The sequence below is a fragment of the Chaetodon auriga genome, chromosome 24, assembly GCF_051107435.1.
Source record: "Chaetodon auriga isolate fChaAug3 chromosome 24, fChaAug3.hap1, whole genome shotgun sequence".
In the NCBI taxonomy this organism is placed as follows: domain Eukaryota; kingdom Metazoa; phylum Chordata; class Actinopteri; order Chaetodontiformes; family Chaetodontidae; genus Chaetodon; species Chaetodon auriga.
The window spans coordinates 17,028,742-17,049,689 of record NC_135097.1 but is presented as its reverse complement, the minus strand read 5'-3'; the positions used below and the strand labels follow the sequence as shown (position 1 = coordinate 17,049,689).

Sequence of the window (20,948 nt, the reverse complement as noted above, 5' to 3'; positions counted from 1 at the left end):
TATCTATTACAACAGGCCCTAAAATACCCTTAGGACAGAGTCGATTTTAGAGAAATATATAAAGTGTACAATTCCCGCAAGTGTATTTACAAAACAGATCAGAGTTTTTGGAAAAAGTATTTGCGCTAATGTTTCTGTGCTTCGGGGGAAGGAAATGTGTGTAGAACCAGGAAGTTCACCCGGCTTTTCAACATGGAGACGTCCGCAAGCACTGATCTCTGAAGGAGACTAATTTCTTCGTGTGTTCGTCAGACTAAATGGTGATTATTGAGTGGGGGTATATAGCTATATGTGTAAATTATGTACTTAAGTTATGTATTGCAGAATATTTGTTCTTAATAATTTGTCTGACACCGTCCTAATACACCTTAGTTATGTGCGAAACAAAATTGTGTCCGTTTAATGTACCTGTTACAAATATTAATCCACGATAGAAGCTCCCTGAAGAACGGTTAAGAAAAGCAGGGCCACTCTTTAGGACGGTTTACAAAAATTCATCAAACATTTTATATTTTTACTCAATTTATTTAAGTAAACATCAGATTTTCAGTCATCGTCGCCATCATCTTCCACAACAAAATACACCGTGGTGAGTGGTGTCACTACTGGAGTAAAACAGACCTACCAGAGTGCTTTGAGCTCTGCAGAAAAACGCCACGTTCATCCATGGAATCAGGCATTTCTGAATATCATCCACGTCATGTTGATTGTCCCTCTGCAGGTCGCTTTCCTGAAGGTCAGTGAGACGGCTCCACCATGAAGTGTGCCCGCTGTCTGCTCCAGCTGCAGGCTCTCAGACTGGTGGGCCGCTCAGCCCAGTATGGCACTCTGCTCCAGTCCACCTCCTCCACTCAGCCCAGCACGCTCCATAACACCCAGCACCAGGTACACCTTAGTCTCCACACATAGTACCCAGACTCTGCTTGAAATGTTGTCCATTTGCAAAGGTTTATAGCTGCAGAATCATTTGGTTCAGCAGAGATTACAGTTGTGTGTCATCATGATCTACAATACTGACCTAAAACTTTCTCCCTTTGATGTCTGTTTTAAACCAGCTTAAGACCAACCGACTGTTCAAGACCATTGATTCAGATATCATGGTCAATCGTATCTAACGCTGCACTCGGATCTAAGAGGACAAGAACTGAGACCTTATTTTCATCAGAAGTTAGTCTGAGGTCACTGATTATCTTAGTCAGAGCAGTTTCAGTGCTGAGGTTCTAAAACCTGACAGAAGTGAATGTTATTTTCTTTAAGGAAGGAGTTAATTTGCACTGAAACAGTCTTTTCCAGTATCTTTCTGGATGGAAGGTTGGATATCAGCCTGTGGTTGCTGACTGCATTACTATCAGCTGTTCTAAACACATCTGGTAAGATGCTGAGCTAGACTCAGTGACAGTCTTGCGGAGCTCAGTTGATGAATTTTCCCGTGGTTGTATCTTTTTCACAGTGTTTCTGAGCTCATCTGTGTTCACATCAGCAGCAGTGCTCACTCTGATTGAAGTTATTTTGTTATTGAGGAATGATGCTAATTCTTCAGTTTAGTTCCGAGAGCTGTGGACAGGTGGGGGCAGTGTTGAGCAGCTGTTTAATGGTGGAGAATAATATACTACAATTTCCAGCTATTTTAATAATCTTATCTTTTGCCAGATGTATTGTCATGGCTTCTTTGTATTTTTACAGTGAACTGTGAACCCAGCCTTCCTCCATTTTCTTTCAGCTGCTCTAAAGATTCTCTTCCTCTCATTAACACTGCTGTTATTTAACCACGGCGAGATTCTGTCAGTCAACCTCTTTTTCGGCATAAGTGGAGCGATAGTAATTAAAGCTGATGACGTGATGTAGCTGAAATATTCAAATTTAAAGAGCAGTCATAGCTGTGTGACTCAGATGATCTGCTTCGGCCCTGCCATTCAGGAATTTCCTGTGAACCAAAAACTCCCTTTTATTCATTGTTTAGATTAGGTTGCCATTAAAAAACACACAGTGATGGTCAGAAATAGGCGACTCTAATCCGGAAACATTGTCAGTGTTTGTCAGTGTCAGTGTTGTTATTACCAAGTCCAGAATGTTACCCTGCTGATGAGGGCCTTCATTTACATGTTGCTGTCCAGTACACTGACAAATAGTGGTTTTAGTATGTGCTCCCTCTTCACTGTTGACATTTTGAAACTCAGCACAGTTCATAGTCGGCACATCAGTCGTATGTGGATGACAGAATATACACTGTGTTTCTAAAGCGCAAAGCTCCATTTGACCAAAGCAAATTATCACTTGTAGGTGTTAAGGCAATTCCACGGCAGCCCAGCATGTGCCAAGAGCCAACCAGTACCCACAGAGTTCAACCACGAGGACGACAAGAAGACGGACAAGTCTCTGGTCGTCCATGATGACCTGTTTGAAGAAGTGGCCAAAGGGGTCAAAACCAAGGCCATGTTTAATAAAGTGCTGGAAGTCTTCACCAAGACCAGCGTGAGACGGCGTGGCCACGTCGAGTTCATCTACGCTGCTCTGAAGAAGATGCCAGAGTTTGGCGTGGAGAGAGACCTGGTGGTCTACAACAAGCTGCTGGATGTTTTTCCCAAAGAGGTGTTTGTGCCCAGAAACTTTATCCAGCGAATGTTCAACCACTACCCCCGGCAGCAGGAGTGTGGAGTGCAGATACTGGAGCAGATGGAGAACTATGGTGGGTGTCTGTCACAGGTAGAGGGTTGTTCCAGACAGGAAAGGGCAGGGGTCTGCATGTACGCACACTCTGAAGATGTCAGGGGAGTTATGCTGATACAGCAGAGTCTATCTTCAGTTTAAATGATTGTCTTTCAGGTATCATGCCCAACATGGAAACCAAAGTCCTGCTGGTCCAGATCTTTGGGGAGAAGAGTCACCCCATTAGGAAGTACCAGCGCATCATGTACTGGTTCCCCAGATTCAAGCACATAAACCCCTTCCCCGTTCCCCGGGAGCTGCCTGAAGACCCCGTGGACTTGGCTCGCTTCAGTCTGACTCGTATCGCCAACGACCGGGACGCTGAGATCACAGTCTATCAGGTGCAATAACCAGCTGTCCTACTTTGTTGTGAACATGAGGATGAGCTTGTGTGCCCTTTATTTTATTGCTTTTAACTTGATTGTCATCATTTACAGAATCTGTCTTGTGGTCTTCCCTCTAGCTGCCCTGTACAGACATCACAGAGAGTGGAGACGAGATCACACTTCCACATGTCGTAGGTATGGGAGCTGTTTAATATGTTGAAGTGGTTTACAGGATTCTGTTTGTATACTGCTGTAAATTCACAGGAATATATCAGATATCGTCCTCTTTGACATATAGTTGCAGTAGATGATTTTAAGCCTGAAGGAAACCAAAGAAACCACAATAACAAGCCAGGAAACTGGATTCTTCTAAATGTTAGATATCCAGACTTTTGCTCATTGTCTTTGCTTCCTGTCCTTCCTGTGTTGGCCCCAGGTATCCAGAGCCCCAGTCAGATGGAGCTCCTGGCCAAGCATAACCCGAGCAGGCCACTGTTTGTGGAGGGCCCCTTCCCCCTGTGGCTGAGGAAGACGTGTATATACTACTACATCCTCACAGCTGACCCCACACCACCTGAAGAGAAGGTGGGAAACCCCTCCTGTTATTATTTTGGATTATTATATTTGTTAGGACTCTTCTTCTTCTCTGCTCAGCCCTAAAAGTCTCTGGGTCTCAGAGACTGGAACAGCTGCAGTTCCCAGGCTCTGGTTGGAAACCTCACCCACTACACAGACAAAATAATCATACTTATACTAATTGGCTCTACTAATAGATGGTGATATAACAACAAACTTTACATTTGGAATTGTAAATGTCCTGGATTCTGTGGGTCCCACTAAATCTGTCCATTTGCACTTAGTCCAATTTTGATTTTTGTGTAAATCTGCTAAATTTTGAGCAATCTGCATCACATTGAGCACATGGCATATCTGGACCAATCCAGACAAAAGGGTTTTTTTTTTTGGTTTTTTTTTTAGATTTTTGATATTCCATATGGTTTTGAAGTTCAATTTTGCAGAGACACATCAAACTTGGCTTAAGCTGGGACTTCTGATGGCATAGAATCGTTGCTGATGGTGTAAAATAGTTAATGCCTAAACAAGACCTAAACAAGTTGGGAAAGGATAAGGATAAGTCACAAAAAAGAGGAAGATTTGGAAAACTCCAGCACAGACGAAGACATTGCTGAGGCACTGGCTGCCAGACAGGGAGAGACTGAAATACTACAACACGACAAATGCTGAAAGATGTGATGACAGAATTTTCAAAATAAGCTCTAGAGGGACATTAAGCAACAATTGAACAAGTGAGGGCTGAAATCAGAACATAGAGGAGGCAAAAGGAAAAACTGACCTCACATCAGAAAGGCAGGAAGAAGCCAAACAACCTTATGGGGAATATGGAGACATGGAGCACAGATACCAAAGATGCAGTGACTCCCTTTAGAAACACAACATACAAACCAAAGTAGCGCAACTAGAAGGACACTCATGCAGGAATAATGTAAGGCTGTATGGAATACAGGAAACAGCAGAAGGTATGTCTATGATCAGCTCTGTGGAAAACCTCATTCAGACTGAGCTGAGTGAGGACGTCAGACCTGAAATAGACCTGGACATCAGGCGGGCACACAGAGTTCTGGGCACATCTGTTCAAGATTAGGTTCGCTAGACTCCTTTCCATCCTAGTTTAGCGTAAATCCTCCACTCCTTTTTGTTTATGGACTGTAAAACTGGCTTATTTTAAATGTTTCATTGCAGGATGCATCAGGACAGACACTGCAAACCTCAACGTTCATAAGGTCGAAATACCTAAATCACAACATTAACGCTGTAGTTGGAATTGTCCCTGCAGTTTTTTAGATCTGGGATGGTCAGAGAGATTTTTGTTTATCTCAGAACAGATTTATTTTTGACCTGTTTTAAAAAGATTAATTTTCATAAAGTACTGGTTAACACGGCGCAGACCACCAATCATTTTTTTAATTGCCTGGGGCCCAACCTAGTGGTGTGAATAGACCTCCATGTCAGAGGAACCAGCTGAACCTCTTGCTTGCTTGTATTATAATAAGGAGAAACCACAAATAGTATTTTGGCAAGAAACACACCCAACACCCTCTGAACATGAAAAGAAGAGATTCAGAAATACATGCTATTGAAGCTACCAGCTAGCTGTCACTCACAGCAAACATGAACATCATTATGCATAACTTTAAGGCTTAGTCATTTAAGGCTGCGGCTGTCTCTGTAACAGGAGGAGGAAACGGAAGTTACAGAACAGATAACTAGAGACTGGCACATTGAGATGTTCTCACCTGTCTGACAGCGCTGAAGTTTCTTTCCTTCATGAGCAGTGGGAACCAACACGAGTCTTTATTTGTCTGACCTAATCCACACAGGTCCACTGGTAATGCTCAGGAATGTTTGCTTATCGCTCTCAAATCTGTCTGCATCACCTCTGCAGAGACTTTTCACAGACTCTGAAGGTTTCACCGCTGTATCCGTGTTGCCCCACAGGTTGAGGAGCCCTATGATCCAGAGAGGTGTTTTGACTATCCTCTGCAGCTAGACCTGGATTTGGAGCGGGACCTCGGGGACGACGAGAGTTTCAGCGTGGGCGACGGTAAGATGTCGACAATCAAGCTCAAGTTTTGCCTTCGATCGGTGTTCAGGGCTGATGTGGTTCAGTTAACACACAAATGAAGGCAGACCTTGTCGCTTATTGGTCAGGTTTCATTGTGCTCAGGAGAACCAAAAGGTGTGTATGATGCAGCTCTTGTGTGTTTTGTATCCAGTGGAAGAGGGTCCAGTCTTTGCCATGTGTATGACCAGCCAGGGAGACCAGGCCACCCTCAGCCAGTGGATCGCTGGCCTCCAGCAGAGCAACCCCATTCTGGGTCAGGTCCCCACTCTGTTTCGCCTGGACCCCGGACCCAAGCAGCTGCAGGGGGTTGCTGAGACCCAGTCAGGCCACCACCACAGCCAAGACTCAGAGAAACCGAGAGAGGAAAGACAGCCTGAAGAGGAGCCTGAGGTGAAAGAAGAAGAAGAGCCGAGGCGGAGCCGGGAGATGAAACTATGAACAGCAGTCACACTGAGTGTTTGAGACTGACAGAAGATATCGTGACTGACTGTATGTGGCTGATTTAGAAGCATATGTTCATGCTGGGTAGTGGCTGAACTAGTGTGGGTTCCTTGAACTAACACACCAACTCTATGGAACCTTATGAGGACTCAAGGATCAGAAATCAAATAAACTGAACTTGAAAAACTGCCTCATTGTTTTAGTCTCCGTCAAAGGTTGCCTAGTTTACATTTTCAATGCTCTAAGGCGTCCTGATCTTATCAGCCAGCATTAGCTGATAGCATATATCAGTGTCAGCTGATAATAGTCAGTACAAACTCACTGTCAGGTGTGGTGCCTGTGCACAGACCAAAGAGACAATCACCAACACATCGTTACAGATTGAACAAAGGACATATGGCACGTTAATTCATGAACGTCAGAGGAGCCGGTTGAGCTGTTTCCTCCTGGCACCAGTCTTCATGCTAAGCTAAGACAACCGGCTGCTGGCATTAACTTCATATTTAGCACCCAGACATCAGAGTGGTGCCAAGCCGCTCATCTGACTCTTGGCAAGAAAGTGGCAAAACATGTTTCCGAAACTCTCTAAATTCCCTCAAGTCCTCCTTTAAGGCTTCCTTGTCAAAATGTTTGTTCATGTTTCTGTGTGTCTCAGTGGATCTCTGACATGAAACAGGAATTCTGTTCCAGCTGGTGCATGAGTCTAAATCATGCATTACATTTCTGTATATGTTACATTTTAACAGCTTTATTGTTTGTGGCAGCATTGGCTCACAGAACAAATGCACTTTCCAAGAACTACTGCAGTCAAGCTTGGATTGACAGGCCTGAAGAGTTATATAATCTCAGGGCAGTGGTCTAGTCAGGAGAGGCAGTCCATTCAACGATGCAGGTCGGGTGGAGACTTCGCAAATTGTGCGACTTAACAAACACAGATCCAGCATAACCTTACAGGGTTTTGTCTTTTGTCAAAACTGAGCCGACTGCCTTCTCTGTGAGGCCCTTTTAGTATCTGTCTGTTGTCTTTGAGAATTATTTTGGAATCTAACGTCTCCAGAACTCATTCAGTATTCTGTGTGAAGGACCTGCAGCTAGCCGTCAGATCTGTCATAGATCTGATTTGTGTTATGCAGCACAGCCTGTAACAGCTGAGCCGGTGGGACGGTTTGTTGTTTGGTTTCTCTTAACCATCATGTCTTGCTGCAGAATTCCTGTAACTGTTTTGACTGAACTTGTTTGTGTTCACAATAGCGGCTGAAATATGATATTAAAATGATGGTGGTGGACAGTTAATTATCACTAACACTGAATATTGAGGTTATAAACTCTCTCAACTCCCACTATTTGGCATAATTTATTGCAATAAGTAAGAGCAGCAGGGAAGCCAGAAAGAAGTAATTAACTCATTCAAAATAATTAAAAAAAAGTCTAAAAAAAATGCAAATAGCATAAATGTGTAAATGAAAAAACTGATCTATTGTTAAAAATCCCTGCTCATCCTAGAAATCCTGAATAAACTTGGATTTTTAAATGCTGATATTGACAAAATTGCCCAAAATATCATGCAAAATAATTTGTGTCCAGGAAAATCTGTGATATATATGTACATACAATCAAGAATTTGACTTACAGAGGGGCTAGAATTTAATTAACATTAATCATGAATGTTTTTCTTCCTTCAATAATGATTACAGATAGAAACAGTTTAATTGAGACAGTGACTGTATTATTTACATTTGAAACAGTTTGGGCCCCAAGAGAAGAATAATTCAATGATTAAAACGTCCATTTATAATGGAAATGTAATATCCAGGGTTTCTGGTGCTTGACCATACATGTCTAGATATCTTGGCCACTGTTGCTTCAGTCCTTACCATTTATGAAAGTGTAACACTAAATCACTTGGATATTCCTTTTAGATATTCACTTTAAGGTTTAAGGTATTTAAAGAGGCTGTAATCAATATTTTTACTCTCACTTTCACTCTCATAGTGTCGGTTTCAGCCCAACAGAAAGCTCTGAACTCACTGCGCACTGCCTGCTCAGCACCAAACAGCAGACAGACACAGCCGGAGACTAGCTGGTGAACACTGTGGAGCTTTTAGCAGCTTAAGAGCCACACCTTTTTCTCAGGAGCCAAAACCAGAGCTAAAGGAGAGTGAATATTGGACTTAACTTCATCAGGTGGACAGTCTGACTGATACAGAATAAAGAGCAACTCCCACTGAAAAATTTGATCTGAGCTAAAAAAAAAAAAAAAAAAGACCTAATGTGTGGAAAAAAGATGTCAAAGAACAAACCCAAAGGTAGAAAAGGTTTATTACTGAAAAGGCATTTAAACATTCCCTTTGAACTGGTAAACAAGTCAGAATTACATTCTCAGAAGGTAGAATAGCTCGGTCACTTCAAGCTATTTACACCGTGTTGTAGCTGTGCAGGCCGTCTCTCCAAGCATGACTGACCTCCACAGTTTTGTGCTCAAACAGAAGATTATTTCAGCATTTTACTCTTATTGGAAATCATACAAAAACATGGGAATGCATTCCAGAGTTCACCTCTGATATACAACTGTTCATCCATTTACTACTCATGCAGGAAAGCCTTTGGATCCTCAATACTCACAAATGAGAAGCTTTGTCTACCATGGAACTATCTACAGATATGAATAATGCATCATCAGTAATCATTATATAAGAGGAAATTCAATAAATAATAAATAACTTGTGAAACAGCACAGTCAAAGGAAAATTTGGCATCTCATAACCATTTTAGTATTTTGTGTATTTACAGTGCAGATGGTTGCTTTGATGTTCTCTGACACATGGCAAAGCTGATATGACCTGCAGGACATGGTGAGAAAGTTACCGTAAAAATGTTGTCTCACTACAGAGAGTTGTCATTGACTGTGTGTAAGGTTCAGGGTCTGAAGAACAGCATGGTGCAGTGCCACATCCAAAAACAGCTCCAGACACCCATACAACAATCCAATAACTAACACGGGTCAACAACAGTCTTGTACCTGAATGCAAGCCTGCCAGCAGAGCAGAAAGAACTGTATACAAATCTGACAGCTTTAATAAATTAACTACAGTATAAAGTGTTTAACTTGTGCTGTGTGTGTTCATGTGTGTGTGTGTGTATGTGTGTGTGACACTCTTCTTACAGTATAGCTGGCTGAAGAAGGGGGTTCCCTCAAACCTGACATTGCATTTTAAAGTCCTTTTAAGCCATTTTATGTATTAATGGAATTGTTTAACAGTGTTTGATGTACATTGATTCTCCATTTGAAAGCAATAATAAATCCCACGGTTTGCTTATCACTTAATAAGGTAAGATAGTGACCCACTATGGCTCCACAAGTTAATGACTCTTTATTGGTCTGGCTTTAAAGCAAGACAGTAACCTCTGAAAGAAGAAACAACCCAATCACCCTCTTGGAAAATAAAAGCTGGACTCACAAGCAACAAACCCACTTCTTCTCTGTACAGTACACTCACAAGGTTTGCTGATGCAGTCTTACTTGGTCTGGTATGACCAGCAGCCTACATGAAGTAATGTGAGCAGACTTTAGATGCAGTGTAACAGACATCACTGAGTGTATTTGCTTAGTTTATGACTCTTCTCTACTTGTGCTACTCTTCTGCTATGGCTGGGAAGCCCAATATTTTGTGATTTTCAATTAATTCCAATGATTTCAGTTGTATCTGCGTCAAGGATGCTTTTAGCCTAGCTTAGCACAAATTTTCCAGATTTTTTCAATATGATTACAAAATCTCAGCTATGGCAGCTTTAATACAAAAATGTCCATGCCAACTTTCATAAACTTACATTACAACCCTGGTAGTAAATGAGGTAAAGCTGTTTTTTTAGGGTGGATGCTCCCCACAGCATTCTCTTCCAAGGTGACATTGTATGGCGGTAAACAAATGAGTACAAATTACAATAAATAAATAAGACAAATTAAGTGTGGGTTTTGTCTCCTGGTCGGTGATCTTCAGTTGACTCTGTCTCTGCTGTGTACTTCTGCAAAACAAGACAGGTATGGCAAATGAAACAAACAGCGAAGTCTGAGCGGGACAAACAACACACTGATGATTCTGTCTGATGAGCCTGACCAGCAGCTAGTTTGAGGGCAGTGCTAGAGGATGGGCTTCCAACCTGCAGGTCATGAGATCATTTATTGATAACTCTCTCTACAAAAGAAGAAGGGTCAAATCATTGCCTGGGGACAATTAAAGTGGGTCCATGTAACTTCTACTTTCTTCTTGGTTGAGGTGTAAAGAAATGATCATGAGGTGATCTGATTGATGGGTACCTCAAGCAGGAAACACCACATCTCCTCATCAGATACCGTGTGCTTATATATTTGTTTGCTTTAGTGAAAAAAGTCGTCTGCCCATCTGTGACATTCTAAACTGTAGTGTTGCAGTAGCACAAGTAGAGAAAGGTGATTAAGGCAGCCAACAGACAGTCAGTTTAACAGCAATATCTAGAAACGTTTGCTAACATTAACCACCATAAGCTACTGGTCATACAAGTAAGACCTCTGTGTGCTGAATTAAGCAAGAATCAGTTGTATTGCTTATGAATTCGACTTTTCATTTTCTAACAGGAAATTGTTATTTCTTCTTTCAACGACTGCAGTCACACTTAAAATCACTCCATAGAAAATGGACTTTTCCTCTGGACTAACATTAGCGTTTTAGCGTCCTTATTTATATGTCGTCCTTTCACTTCTTGAGCCACCATATGTACTAAACAATACTTTAACAGCCTTCTCTGCATGTCTTCCTCTGCAGTCATACTATACCTGCCAGGGCTTCACTGTGCTGCTGGAGCTGGCTGGTGAAGAAGCGCTCCCGCTGGGACACCTGCTCGTCCCAGGCCTCCAGTATTCGCTGTTGCTCCCCAGGGTCCATGGTCAGGGTGTCCGGGTGGGCCTCGTCGATGTGGGCCCTCACTCCCTCCACGCTGTGGGAGTACTGCAGCTCCCCACACACCATGCACACCAGCAGCTGGTTGAGCGGATCGTAGTCCATGAGGTAGCGGTTCCTCCACACGATGTCTGAGACTGGACCTTCATCACTGTTATTATTCTCATAGTCAGCGAACAGCTCTGACTCACCTGAAGAGAGAGAGAGAGAAACTTTGTGCCATTTTCACCTTTCTAATGTGCACTCTTTTAGGTTCAAAGGGGCGTAGCTGATACTTCACCTTCTACTGGTGCTGCATAATTTGAGTATGGAAAGGATTCTGGGTCGGTGTCCACTGAAGTGCTGTGAATGACAGAGGACATTTCCATTCATTATCATCCTACATCCAGCTGGAAGCAAAACTCATTTTACAGGAGAAACACGGATTTCCCACCTCATTAGATGTTCTGACTCCTCGGAGGAGCTCACCCACTGACCAGAATCCTACAGGCGTTAGACAGAGAGAAAAGAATCAGTTTAAAGACTCTAATAAACAGAGAATATGTTCACACTGTACTGAATGTCTCCCAGCTGTTTTATCCTTCTTACTGTATATCACACTAAAGTAAAGGTAATCTCACTTCACACACCGGAGAAATTTACTAAACGACACATCATCTTTTTTACACCTGTCACTAAAAATGAGCCACAGCCAGTTCCTGTGTTTAAACTAACAGCCATATGCATTGTGGACTAATTTGAGACATATTATTATCAAGCAGCACAAGTAAGGAATGTCAAAATTTGGATGGGAGAATGTTCACATACGAAATGGAGAGAGATAGAACTAAACTGTGGAGATATACCATTAACTGCTCTCCCTTTTTCCAAATACAAAAAAAATCATACATTGAGGATGTAGACAATAGATGGGTGGTTGCTACACTTAAGGTTTGGAGGGAAGTCTGCCACAATTTAAAATTAAATGAAGATGTAATTCTTTTGAAGGAAATGGGGAGTGATCCAGACTTCCAGATCCAGACTGGACCAAACGTTTAACATAGGGGCATCCAAAGGTTTATGTAAATTTGGACAAATGTTTGGGGATAAAGAAATGAAATCTTTTGAACAGCTATCGTTGCAATACGGTTTACCTAAGTCTCATTTATTTAGATTCTTCCAAGTGAGAAGTTATCTTTTCGATGTTGTAAAAAAGAAATCTATTCAAGAAATAGATCCTCTCGTAAAATGCATGCTTAAGATATAAAATAATACAAGCTAAATATCAAGATAAACAAATGGATTTCAATGTAAAAAAAATGGGAAGATGAAATTCCTTGCAATATCTCACCAGTAGATTGGAAACAAATGTGCAAAAACATACATGAAACAGCTAACTCAAACTACTGGAAAGAATTGCATGGAAGATTATAAATCGATATTTTAGGACACCCCAAATCCAGAGTAAATATAAAAGCAATGTAACCTCAAGCTGTTGGAGGAAATGCGGGGAGCAGATAGCACACCACAGTCATGTATTTTGGTCATGTAAAGTATTAGATGGTTTTTGGTTAGATTCTGTTAGAGAATTGTCAAACATTTTTGGCATCTCTGTGAATAAAAAATCCATTAGTTTTATTACTTGGAAAACTTTCAGAAAACATTAAGAAGAATGATATATATTTGTTTCTAATAATAAGAGTAGCATTAATTAAACAAATTACAAGAAACTGGTTAAAAGATGATAATTTAAGTAATTCCAAATGGAAGGATCTTGTTAATGAGATATACGTAATGGAGAAAATAACAATGAGAATTAGAAATCAAGTTTGTGTTTTTGAAGAAAGATGGGAGAAATGGGTGAGGTATATAACAAATGATTTGTAAAGTATGTTTCTCATTGATATTATATATATTTTATCTTGCTTGTCCTGTATAATGTAAACTATACATTGCCTTTGATTTTGAATATGGGCATATGCAATTGTAACTCGTGTATTTGTTGTGGTTGTACCTAGTGCATATATTTATGGAAAAGTATCCTCTGACTGAAACCTTATGTAATTATTAGAATTAGTATTTATTTTTTTTTTTTACCTTACCTTTTTTACTTTGTATTATGCTTTTCCTTGTTTGTCTGTTAATTAAAAAAAAAATTGAGACATAAGATAATACCAAGTGATAGCAGGTAATGGTGCAACTTTTGTTTTATGTCTCTTCGTGGTCCTTTTGTGTGTCTTTGTGGTTATTGTTCCATCTCTTCATTGTCTTTTGAATGACATTAATGACAGCTAACTAGTAACATTATGGATGTTTAAAGGTTATTTTTGCATTATTTTGAACTTGACAGTCTATTTAAGCCACATTTTCCCTCGTCCACTTCCTAACACACACCCCCAAAAAACAAACTGATTTTTCATTTAAGTGGCTAATCAATATTGGAGGTAACCAGTCTGACAGTGAGCCATTCAGCGGCAGCCTACATGAAAATCTGTGTGAGCACACTACCTGAGTGTTGCCGAGGGATCCGTCAGTGCTTAATTAATCTAAGCAGTGATCACAATGAAAAACAGACCAAATAAAGCAACGGTCTGGTTTCTACTGAGCTTCAGTTTTTCGATCTTTCTTCATTATTTAATATGAACACAACAATCAGACAGAGCCTGTAAGCCAGGCCATTTTTATATATCTGTGCAGCTGTTACCTGTGTTTGCAGGTCCTCGGCAGGCAGGATGGGCCTCCAGTTGTTGGAGGCTCTCCTTGGGGTTACCCCCTTATCCCGAATGGCCTTCCTGGCTCTCTGCTCCTTCTTTTTTATCCTCCAGTACTCCCGCTTCCTTCTCAGAAAATCCTCCTCAGACTCCCCTGGGATGGGCTTTGGTGGAACCATGGTACTTGTAGGTGCCAGCTTGCTGGGAGGTTCTATCACATGTGTGAGGCTCTGAAGTTGGGCACAAGGGATTTTTATTGGACTGACGGTAGAATTGGGAGTTTGACCAGGGGGTTCAATGGGTAGCAGGTTGATGGTGGACAGTGGGTTGTCTGGGGGCTCCAGAGTCTGGAGGCAGGGAGCTGAGTTCACATCTGCGCCTCCAGACATCCACTTCTGTAGTCCTGGCATGGCTTGTTGCTGATTCTCTGGAGCTCCTAGATAGTCACCCTCAATGTGTGAAAGCCCAACATTCACCTTGTTTTGGTCACTTCTGGGTGAACAGGAGACAGTGGTGACGGGCAATTTGACCTGGAGGGTGTTCGGTGACTGTTGAGCAGTACTTGTTGTAGGGCTAACGACCAGGACCGTAGGGACACTTGTCTCTGCAGCCAGAGAAGCAACAGGTGGTTTGGGTTGGAGGGCTGGCTTTGCTGGAGGATTTACGCCCTTAACAGTGTCGATAATAATGAGGCCTGGAGCCTGAAAGACAACCAGTTAAACACAGTTCAATACAGCAATTAGACAATAACCTTTCAGAAACATGCACAGGTATATTAGCCCCTAATTTTAAGTAGGCCCCTTTCAGTTACTCTCCTTGATTTTTGCTAAGCAAGTGTCAAGTCTTCGTGGTAAATTTCTTCAGGTTTCAGCTGGAGGATGCACTACAAGCTCTGACCTCTTAACTCATTAACTGCCGAAGTTTCACGGCACAGGTACCTAAATCTTTAGCATCAGCTGAAACACATACCTCAAAGAGTGTAAAAGAACAAACATCTGTCTCTAAATGACTTCTGTGGATCTACAGTTTTCAGATTATATCATCCATCAAGGGTCAAAAGCTGGTTTATTTTAAGGGTCACCCACCACTGACTACAAAAGGTTTGCGACAGTAATATTCAAATGCCTCAGACCAGGGTGTATGGAACACCTAACTGGACATGAGCAAAAGGTTTTTGGAGTGCATCAGATACTTTTGAATAAACACTAGATGGTTTCTGGTACACACAAAAAGGTTTTGCTCATATCCACACACAGTTAGCCAGAGTTAAACCTCATCTTCCAGCTGATGTTCCTCAAATTTCTGTAATTCAGTGGCTTTTCTCACAGTTATACCATGTTCCTGAGGTTTTCAATCCACTATCTGACCTAAATGGGTAACTACTACTGAAGTGGCTATCAAAGCATGAAGACCAAGGGGTTTTACATCACCTGGATGTTTTTCTGCAGGATCCGACTGCTGCATTCTCCGTGTCTCTCTGTCTGCCTTGCCTTTAACCTGGCCCTTTGCTGCCTCTTCATCAGCTTCCAGTACTCCCTCTTCCTCTGCAGGCTGGTCAAACCACTGTGCTCCATCACCACACTGCCATGTCTTTGTGCGGACGGCAGGTTGCTGTTGTGGCACTGCTCTTGTGCCTGACATTGTTGTTCACAGTGTTGTTGTTGTGGTTGTAGCTGATCCATGGGTAGGTGATGTAGCTTTGGCGGCTCTGGGGAACAGCAGTTTTGATAGACTGCTTTTTTGTTGCAAAGCCTCGGTGTTCTGCGTGGGAATGATGGGCCATCAGAGGCCTCCATGGGGTTAACTATGAAGTTTGAATGGGTTTGGGATGAGTGCTCACAGGTGGGATGCAGGACTACATCAGTGGACGCAGGGAGAGGTGGAAGTGTCTTGCTAATTTGTGGTGAATCTGTCAGATGAGGGCATGGTGAACCTGCTTGTGCCAAGGCATCAGTATCTGGCTGCCAGGTTTTTATTTCCAACGTCACGTCAGCAGCAATAGGAGCCACGTCCTTTTCAAATAAGCGCTGAGGTACATTTGGCTCCATCTCTGGCTGTGAAGCCTCCTCTGTTGACTCAATTTCAATGTCAGTTTGCTCACTTTTACACTCCGTCACTGTGCTAAGTGATTCCTCCAGGAGTTTCTTCATAGAGGCCACGGCTAGCAGAGTGGTAGCTTGGCTGTCTGCATTCAGAGCTGGGTCAGGCTCTGGCTGAGGAGCTGCAGGTGCTGTTGGGGAGGCTGGGGGTTTGATATCTGGACAGATGGCTTGTTCTGGTTGAGAAATTAGGTCAACTGCTGGCATAGGCTCACCCTCTTGTTTTATCTCATTTGCATGTGGTGTGACAGGCACAGTGTTGTTGGGCAAAGGTTGTGCATTTCCTGTATGGTTAGTAAGTCTTCTGCCTAGTGGTACAGTGGTTACTGCTACTTGCTTCTGGGCCTTCCTCCTCTGTAAGGCTGCATTGGCCCTGGCTTGTAGAACACCCTGCTTCAGTCGAGCAGCACGAGCTGCACGCTGCTCACGCTTCTTTATCCTCCAGTACTCCCTCTTCTTTGCCATCCTCTCCTCCTCTGTCAACTCTGGATCCAGAGAGAGAACTGACGGTGCACTACTTGAGACTGCCATCTTCATAACACAGCCTCCGTGGCTCAACTCTGCTTCTGAACCTCCAGAAATAGCATTTTGAGGGGTCTGAGGGTGAGTGAGAATGAGCTGACCTACAGTTTGGATCGCTAATGAGTGTGAATTAGGAACAGTTGTGCTTTCAAGTTGAGCTCTTGGTCTGATTGACGGTAGTCTTGGAGGATTATTGACAGACTGCACAGGAAGAGGAGGAGAGACTTTCACCTGAGCTGGGTGGAGTAGAGGGGAGGGCTGCTTTGCACAAATGGGCGCAATACCTCTCAGTTTAGTATCAGGTTGATGCTGAGGTTTTGTGATACGAGCATTATTAGAAACTACATGAAGCTCCTCTTCACCTTTGCGTGCTGCTGCATTGTGATCTGGAGGAACCTGTGGAATGTTAATGGTCACTGTCCCGTCCTCTTTGATGAACCCTCCAATGGTCTCAGAGGCATGGGTGAGGGTGCTTCCTGCTGATTGCGTCAGCGCTCTGGCCCTCCTCATGTCTTCTAGGATTTTCTGGTAGCGTTTCACTCTTCGCATCAGAGAGTCCTTCTCCTTCAGCCGAGCCTTCACCTCCATTGACAGCTTAGCTCGCTGTTCTCGCTTTTTGATGCGCCAGTACTCTCGCCGTTTGGCTATGATCTGCTCAGGTGTGTCATTAGGGTCTATTTTGGGGATATTTCTGGTACAAAAGACTGAAGAAAGCAGCGGGGATTTACATCTTATATTTCTTTGATTCATGAAATTCTTCTGGGCATCAATGAACCTCTGCCTTGGTGTTTTACATCGTGCAATCCCTCGGGAAACATTAGAAACATGTACATAACTTGAAAGCTTTCTCAGCGACTCCCCTGGCTTTTTCACAGAAATAACATCAGCGGTTACCGCTGTCTGCATTGTCCTATTCCCACGTGGATTTTGTATTCTTATCTGATCTGCTTGCAGGTTAACTGTAGCTAAACTTGCTGCCCTACTTTGCAGTTTATCATTTTCCCTTTTGGCAGATGTAAATGACGTTCTGGCTCGAGTATGACACTGCTTCTGGCCTACTCCTCTCAAAAATGACTGAGGTGGAAGATGCTGAAGGATTGTGCCAGCCATGAGTCCTGTTTTTTGTGTTGTTTGCCTCTGTGACATCATCTCCCTGCCCTGCGCTCGCTCTCTGACTTTAGCTATTCGAGCTGCCACCTTCGCTCTCTGTTCTCGCTTTTTGATCCGCCAGTGCTCTCTGCGCTTGGCTGCTCTCTCCTCCTCGGACACCAGCGAAGGTCGTGAGTTGGTAACACTTTTAGCCCTCTGTGAGGTGACCAAGGCACTCTTTGTTACACTTTGAGGTGTTGCGTTTGCTGCTTTGCCCTCTGTTTTAACAGAAACAGTAACAGATGGAGAGGACACAAGAATCATGCCTGTGGTCACATTGGTGGGTAAGAGTTTGGGCTGAATGTGTAATGGAACTTGTGCCTTATGTTGCATTTTGGGGACTGATGCTCCCTGCATAGACACAGATGGCTGAGGTGTTGTTTTAGCCGAGTTGCCATTGGTAATTCTGGCCACTCTGACTGGAGGCACTGAGGAACTGGTGTTCAGCTGGGTTCCTATGGGTGTAGGTGAGGTAATGGCTCTGCTCACAGCACCCCTTGCTGTTGGGCTTTTCACTGTGGCTCTGTCACTCCCAGCAACTTTGGCTGAGATGGAACATGATGCTGGCGGGACCTTGTTGAGTTTCATTGTCTGGAGCCACCTCTCCTTTTGGCTTTCAGTGACTTCAGCTGAGCTGTCCCCCACTGTGTTTCCACTCTGTGATGCAGGAGGGATATTGGCTGTTTTGCATGAGTCATCATTACTCTGCACAGGAGATGAGAAAGCAGTGAAGGAGCTGGATAAACTGGAATTCACCACTGCAGGGGTGTTTAGATGTAGGGGCTTTTTCCCTTCACTGTCTTGTGTCGGCTTTGCTCTCTGCTCTGACAGTCGGGCCCTCTGCTCCCGTTTCTTGGTTCTCCAGTATTCTCTCTTCTGGGCGAGGGTGGCATCATCATATTCTGAAGCAGGCCTGTAGCGGTGGGATGCTGAACCCCCTTTACCTTTTGCAGTTGGCATGCTATCACCAGCTTGGACAGCCCATCAGTTCTCATCCAACAGTACTGGCTGGCTCTCCCCTTATCACACTGGAATCCTCACTGCCATTAGCTTACATGGTGAATTCCTATATGATGCCTCAGTAGGTGTTTTTGCTCCGCTGAGCAGCTGCCAAATCTCTCAGTCATCACATCGGTATGCAGGTGTCCTGAAGAACAGAAAACAATTCTTAGCTGCATCTCACCAACAGTTGAGTGATCAAAGCACACAATTTATGAAACAGGTTGTAACAAAGTAAAATTAGTATTAGTTCAACTATCCACTCAGCGATGACTTTATTAGCTTGACTTGGTACAATCTAATGCAATCCAATCAGACAGCCCTGCCATAAACACTACCTTTCGATGGAAGTTCAGTTTTTGTGGCCACTGTCAGGGAGGTGTTATTCAGCTAGATGTTTATCGTTGAGGTTGTAGTTAACAGTGGGGTTGTACTGCACTTCATACACTAAGAAGTGTCCCTATTGCTTTGCCCACCCCATTAATCACATAGGGCCGCAATTATGAATTATGTCATTATCAATCAGTCTGCCAATGTTTTTCTCAAGCAATCCATAAAATGTCAGATAGTTTACAAAAGTCTGTAAAATAGTGAAAAGTGCTCATGACAATACATGTTGATGTATTTAAAGGTCTGATTTAAACTGAGCAGACCAGCGTATTTTCACATTTAAGCAGCTAAAACCATTGAACTACATGTGTTTCTTTGCTTAAAAAGTAAGTCAAATGATTAACCGATTAGCAGAATTGCAACCCAGTCATTTTCCGTCAGTGAACTAGTCAATTTATCAACTAATCATTTCAGTTCTATTACAATCACACGGGGGAAGAACGTTGGAGACACATCTCAGTGTGATGAAGAGCAGAAAAGCATAAACTACAACCTCCATAATAAACATGCAGTTGAATTAGCACCTCTAAGGAAGTCTGAAGCTTTGTGAAAGCAATCTATGTAGCAGAGCTATTGCACTGGACTTCATTCCATATGTTGACGGTGAACAGTCACACATTAACACTTTTCATTACAAAAAGCACACATGATTTTTTCACTGGAATTTACAGGATAGAGGCACGAGCAGTTTGTTTCACGTATAAGATGTGAGGTTCAGACATCAGTCCAACATGTTTGATCACATGACAAGAATATGTCAGAGGTGATACAGATCAGCTCATGGGCTTTTCCCGGGCTGAATTCACATCACGATTTTCAGATATTTCCCATTTGAAATGTCAGACATGACAAATGAAAATGTAAGATTCACATGTGCAACATTCCATATATTCACGTACAGGCAAAAGTGCTTTTAAGATATTTCACTCAACCGAAAACAGTTTCACGTGTGCACATTTTGGAACTTTTGCCTCCATTAACATGTTAAAAATGACCATATTTCCGCTCACTATAGCAAGTGTTGCCATTTGCAGTGACGCTTGTATAAATGCAAAGACAATGCATATGCACTAAAACGCCCATCTCCACCACAACAGGACGCTTTCCACGTGACACAGAGTACAGCTTTAGTTGGCCGAATATTCAGAAATAGAAAAATGTAAATAAATATTCATTCCGTAGCATCTTAGCTGACAGAAACACGTCGCGTATGAACGAATGTGGAAGCTACAGGAACCAGGAAGGAAGCAGAGCGACACTGTCCCTTTAAACCTGTCCCTTTCTATCACAAATAATATCTGTCGAGAGCCATTTTTTATTCTTTATTCTGTGTCTATTTGATTGTAAACGCGGCGAAGCGAGCCAGCTGAAGCTAAATTAGCAATACGTACAGAAAGGCAGTGAAAACGGGCACACTGAAGCGAAAATCGAGCCTACAACGCTGTCTCTCTCAGCGGCACAATGGACAAGATCTTCCTCCTCTTGTCCACACGGACTGGCGCCTGTCTGAGTCTGCTGCCTGTCTAAAAGAAGCGAAAAAACCCGCACATTACTGTCGCAAACAGGACGCTTGGAAACATGTGGAAGAAGAACATGCATACCCGTTACCTTTTAGTTACACCTAACTTTCCGGGACACTTTACGTGAACGTTTTTAGGACAGATATTTTGCCAGGACACTGCAGCTACTTTCCGCCAGCCAGCCGTGCTCTGAGGCTGCCTTGACAACGCTGAAAAGTACCAGGATGTGGGACCTGGATGCTCGCTGTGTGTGTGTGTGTGTGTGTGTGTGTGTGTGTGTGTGTGTGGGGACACATAGAGACGGTGTAGTACAACGCCCCCTCTTTCACTGCTCAAACCTATGATCCATTAAGAGGACTGCATAAAACAATTATTCCACAAAACTGAGTCCACGAGCTGATTTTCCCAGCACGAGCCTGCTGGTTAGGCCGTTTTTCATTTCACTGCTCACGGAAAGCTGAATTTGGCACAGGAGACACATTCAGTCACCAATCATGTAAAATTCAGGGACATTATGCAAGGCTTGCA

General features: G+C 42.9%; 2 protein-coding genes across 4 annotated transcripts; one reads left to right on the top strand and one right to left on the bottom strand.

The window, feature by feature from the left end:
- Window positions 1-168: 168 nt before the first annotated feature.
- ecsit (ECSIT signaling integrator) lies at window positions 169-6,306 on the top strand. Of its 2 annotated transcripts, XM_076724865.1 has the most exons (9): window positions 171-260; window positions 533-589; window positions 722-885; window positions 2,281-2,686; window positions 2,824-3,047; window positions 3,170-3,227; window positions 3,469-3,617; window positions 5,550-5,655; window positions 5,828-6,306. In XM_076724865.1, the coding sequence occupies exons 3-9, from the start codon at window positions 757-759 to the stop codon at window positions 6,112-6,114; spliced, it is 1,359 nt and encodes a 452-aa protein (XP_076580980.1). In that variant the 5' UTR covers window positions 171-260; window positions 533-589; window positions 722-756; the 3' UTR covers window positions 6,115-6,306. The 2 variants fall into 2 exon arrangements, with proteins under 2 accessions (XP_076580979.1, XP_076580980.1); XM_076724864.1 differs by lacking the exon at window positions 533-589 and having other exon boundaries at window positions 169-260.
- A 2,114-nt stretch (window positions 6,307-8,420) lies between these two features.
- LOC143317110 (uncharacterized) lies at window positions 8,421-20,631 on the bottom strand. Of its 2 annotated transcripts, XM_076725079.1 has the most exons (8): window positions 20,509-20,611; window positions 20,292-20,423; window positions 15,172-18,658; window positions 13,735-14,442; window positions 11,485-11,534; window positions 11,332-11,393; window positions 10,928-11,242; window positions 8,421-10,140 (listed from the first exon to the last, which is right to left on the bottom strand). In XM_076725079.1, the coding sequence occupies exons 3-8, from the start codon at window positions 18,469-18,471 to the stop codon at window positions 10,112-10,114; spliced, it is 4,464 nt and encodes a 1,487-aa protein (XP_076581194.1). In that variant the 5' UTR covers window positions 18,472-18,658; window positions 20,292-20,423; window positions 20,509-20,611; the 3' UTR covers window positions 8,421-10,111. The 2 variants fall into 2 exon arrangements, with proteins under 2 accessions (XP_076581194.1, XP_076581193.1); XM_076725078.1 differs by lacking the exon at window positions 20,292-20,423 and having other exon boundaries at window positions 20,509-20,631.
- Between the last annotated feature and the right edge of the window lie 317 nt (window positions 20,632-20,948).